The 4,786-nt window shown below is 31.4% G+C and overlaps 1 protein-coding gene across 1 annotated transcript; it reads left to right on the top strand.

Moving 5' to 3' along the window:
• The first annotated feature begins 408 nt into the window (after positions 1-408).
• Positions 409-2,546, top strand: LOC137822785 (WEB family protein At1g75720-like). Its single transcript, XM_068627782.1, has 2 exons — positions 409-768; positions 1,793-2,546. Exons 1-2 carry the CDS (start codon positions 622-624, stop codon positions 2,270-2,272), a joined length of 627 nt encoding a protein of 208 aa, XP_068483883.1. The 5' UTR covers positions 409-621; the 3' UTR covers positions 2,273-2,546.
• The last annotated feature ends 2,240 nt before the right edge of the window (positions 2,547-4,786 follow it).

Genomic DNA, 4,786 nt, shown 5'->3' with positions numbered 1-4,786 from the left:
CATTCTTCACATCTCATATTCCTTTCCCATTACTCTTATATTTTACTTTCCTACAAAATATCAATAACTTCTATTTCCTTTCTTTTTATCTCTCTCCAGGCAAAGAAAAATTATATCCTAGAATCATGTTTCTTTTCTTTCTATTTTCCCCTTTTTTTGTCATTTCTATATTTTACTTAGGAAGCATGTCCCTTTCCACACGCTTCTCTAATGGGGAAGCAAAAGAACAGTGGGGTTCTTGAAGTTGGGTATGGGTGAAGAGTCCTTCTCTTTAGTTGTGCTGAATTTATATATATATAAACATTGGGCCATATTTTGGGCAACAGCCACAGTAACAAGACCCAAGGGCATCCACCACCCACCGCCTTCACCCTCAAACATAACAAACAGAATTCTAGTGAAGTGGACGCGAAGAAACGAAGCTTCCAATCTTCATAAGATATGTCTGAACTCAACCCTCTCCTTTGTCCAATCCTAGTACTTAACTCCCACCTCTAAACAAACCACCTTATTCTTCTCTCTCGCACACATTCACTATCTACCTACCCAAATATATATACCCATCTTCTTCATCCCCTCACCATTTCATTTTCTTTGCTTTATAGTGGAAGCCACACAAACATGAACATGAAAGATGGCGTCATGCTTGCCAGAAAGGCAGAGATAGACACAAGGGCGCCATTCCGCTCTGTCAAAGAGGCTGTCTCATTGTTTGGTGAGAAAGTCTTAGCTGGGGAGGTTTATGCAAGTGCAAACAAACTCAAAAAGGTTGGTTCTACACATCTCTTTCTTTATTCATCACTCAATTACACACCTACATGTATCACCAAGTTTTATCTATAGATGGTGGTACCTAAAAATATCTTACATATGAAATCTCTGCCTTTATTGTTTTTCTTTAGTTAATTCAAATTTTCTTGATAGGTGTATTCTAAGCTACTAAAAAGTGGATTTTAAATCTCATTCAGCCCTATTCACCCTATAAAATCGAGATTTGCATCCATTTATATACAATAAAATATTTTAATTTTTAGTAAACTCTAACCCAACCCAATTAAAAAATTAATGTATTCTATATAACATCACTTCTGACGGATTTTCACATCCAATTTTCAAAACATGCTACCCAAAAACTGCTTTCACTTGTTGGTTTTTCAGCGACCAGTGCCCGTAAGCATCAATTGTGTTGGCCTTGAGTTTCTGAACCAAAAGTAACATTTTTGTTTGAGTCCCATTATAGAATGTCATTTTACAAACATTTAGATGGTTTAAATTGTCAATATTTTAGTCCCAAAATTTCAGACAAGAGGATTAGATGATAAATAAATGTTTCTAGAGAACTCAGTCACGGAACCATTCGTAGCTCCAATGTTATCCTTTCTTGTAACAGGGTGCAAGCAACAAATGGTTTATTCAGTTGCAGACCGTGTCATGTGCTTTCTTGTATTTGTGTGCCTTGCTTTCTTTATCGTGTCACAGAATAAAGGCACTGAAAAACAACATTAAGTTTGCTTTTGCACGTACCATATTTTAATTACAATCTATTCATTGTATGTCTCAAGCTTTCCATGAAGTACTGAAATATTATACTACTCTTTGATAACTTTTTACTTTACCTTCTACATCATTACTTATTTTCGAGTCTCAATATTCTATCTAACATTTCTATCGTAATTAACCATAAAGTATTACGAAAGTTTGTTCTATAAAAATGATTTCACGTAAGAATATTATACTGTGTGAATTGCTGTAAATCTAATTTAGTGTTATGTGGACATGAACGTGGCTATAGATAGCGAGTGGAGGAAGTGAAAATGGCATGGAGTACTCGAGAATTGAAAACGTTGAAGCTGAGCTAGAGGAGACGCGAGAAAACCTGCAGAGGGCAAAGGAAGAAAGCATGGTGATGGCGCATTGCCTCTCTTCTCTGCAGGAAGAGCTTGAGCGCACGAAGGGGGAGCTTCAACAACTGAAGCACCGGGAAACAGAGAAACATCTGGTGGAATCTGAAATCGAAGACGTGAAGTTTGTCGAGAATTTAACCACGTTTGAAGTGAAAAGTTCGAGGTTTGACGAGGAAAAGATGGAGTTCCAGAAGAAAAGGTACGTGACGTTCGCGAATCCTCCATCGGTGTCTCATATGATGCTACCCCAACACGGGGTTGAAAAGTTGGAAAGGCACCCTTCTCTGAGGAAGAAGAAGAAGAAGTCATTGATTCCTTTGATTGGAGCTATTTTTTCAAGGAAAAAGGGGACCCAAGAAGTTCCATGACACAATTCCAAACACGTTTTCGGTTTAGTAATATGTTAATTTACCAGAATAATTGCCTACTGCATTTTGTTTATAGAGTTTTTTTTGTCTTGTTTTTTCTGGAAAAGTTTATTTTCTTGCTCACTGTAACAGACTTCAATGGCAGATAGACGGTACAATCTTGTTAAACTCGTGAGATGCAACTAGCTGACTAGCAGAAGATGGATGCATGTTGAATGTGGTTAATGTAATAAAGGACACCATTACAGTATAAAATCTTCTTTTTCTCTATAAACATGAACCCACACAATCAAATTAAAGCCAATTTGTTCCACCTCAACAAAATTGTAAATTACAAGTTGTGGTCTCAAATTTTATGGGAATAGACTCCATATATGTAGAAATGTGGCACTATATAGCACAGACACTAAAACAAAAATTGATACGATAATACAATACGGATATGGACACAAAAATACGTATAATTTTTAAAATGTAGAATACAGAACACATATCTATATATTATATAATTATAAATTAAATAAATTAACAATAAAATATTTATGTGCACAAATATGTTTCATATTATTTTTTTTGGAACAAAAAGATATTTTTCATGACTGATTCAAAAAGATTTGTTTTTTATTTTTTTAATCATAATAAAAATTTATACAATAAGTTTGAGTTTTTAGAAAATTAATGTATTTTTTATTTTCTAAATTTTGATAGAACTGATTTTTAGAAATCCAACAAATACTTTTTGAATTGGACACTTCATGGATACGTGTCCTACGAGTGTCGGAGTCGGATACGAGTATCCGACGCCATTTAAGAGAAGTGTCTGAGCTTCATAGATGTAACATTTTATTTTAAGTTTATAATTAAGTTTCTTAAACATGTAATTAAGAATTCTATTAACAACCATGTGATTGGAAAAGACTTGACAACATGTATTTTGATCATATTCTAGTAAAGGAAAAAAAATCTGTGAACTTCTGGACACAGTACATAATAGAAAAAGCACTATGCAAACAATAAAACTTTGATTTATTCAAATTGCCGCGCGTTATAATTTAAGCTTAAAGTTAATTCTAACAGGCCCAAAACGAAAACGAATACGACTACGATTTATATTGGATTATAGTAGTTTCACGCTATCATTTTTTACACTACTATTTAACAATTAATAATATTATTATTTTATCTTAAAATTTTGTTTATATTTATTTTTATTAGTTAAATATAATTTTTTATTGTTAAAAGAAGTTGTAAGGTGGAAATAAAAGAAAAAAAATAAATGTTATAGAATTGTTATTGATTTATATTACATATATTACAAATAATGTTAAATTCAAGTAAAATTTATAATTTTAAATGAAAACATTTTATAATTATTTAAATCATAAAAATTTGAATAAATTATCCTAACTGTGTTTTTTTAATTTCCACTCAAACCTCTTCTTTTACTATCCTACATCAACATATTTTAATTGTTTAAAAAAGTTACGCTGTGTATCTCTACAAGAAATGTAACCATTAACATTATAAAAAAAAATACAGATTTACGTCTTTAAAAATTAAATTATGAGTATCGGCTGAATGTAATATAAAAGATAAATAATTTATATAAAAGTATTTCTCGAAGACAAAAATCATGGGTCAAAAGTTTAAGGGATGAATTTTGTACTATATTTCATTAGTATGTATTATGACATAAATTTTAAGATTCAAAATTTTAAGAATAACAATCTTTTTTTTTTCTTAATTTTAAAAGTTAAATACAAATAAAAAAGTACTGAAATGTGGGTTTTTTTATCATGATGGGGTTTTTTTTCTGGTTTTTACCAAAATGGGGTCCGTTTAAAAAAAATTACAAATTTAGGCAAGTCGTACCTAATTGGGACGACTTCATATGCAGAAGTCGTACCTAATTGGGACGACTTCATATGCAAAAGTCGTACCAATTAGGCACGACTTCTGCCATGTCATACTAAAGTCGTGCCAACTTGGCACGACTTCTGCCTTGTCATACTGAAGTCATGCCAACTTGGCACGACTTCTGCCCCGTCATACAGAAGTCGTGCCAACTTGGCACGACTTCTGCCACGTCATATTTTTTTTTTTTTTTTTTAATTTTATTGTTTATATATTGGATAGTAAGTTATGTAATGTTAAAAATTAATTTGATACGTAATTTTCTAAGAGTGTTAGTTTTAAGGAACAAAAAATTGGATAATCGTGTATGGATCATGTTTGACAATAATGTAATACAATAACTTGATTATTTGATTAATTAAAAAAATGAAGAAAATTGTTATTGGATTTGGAAATAAATACATAAATGAAAATTTATTGTATTTGGGAAATAAATAGAGAATTATTGTTGTGAATTTGCAAAATAAATAGCATGAGAAGTAATGATTTTACAGAACACGTAATGATGAGAAGAGATTAATTAGAACTAAACAAATTAGTAAGATTCATTACAAGATATAAAATAAAACTATAAAGTTGAACTAGAAGTAAATTATTTAT

Source organism: Phaseolus vulgaris, chromosome 9 (assembly GCF_000499845.2).
Source record: "Phaseolus vulgaris cultivar G19833 chromosome 9, P. vulgaris v2.0, whole genome shotgun sequence".
In the NCBI taxonomy this organism is placed as follows: Eukaryota; Viridiplantae; Streptophyta; class Magnoliopsida; order Fabales; family Fabaceae; genus Phaseolus; species Phaseolus vulgaris.
This window is presented reverse-complemented; position numbering and strand designations above follow the sequence as displayed.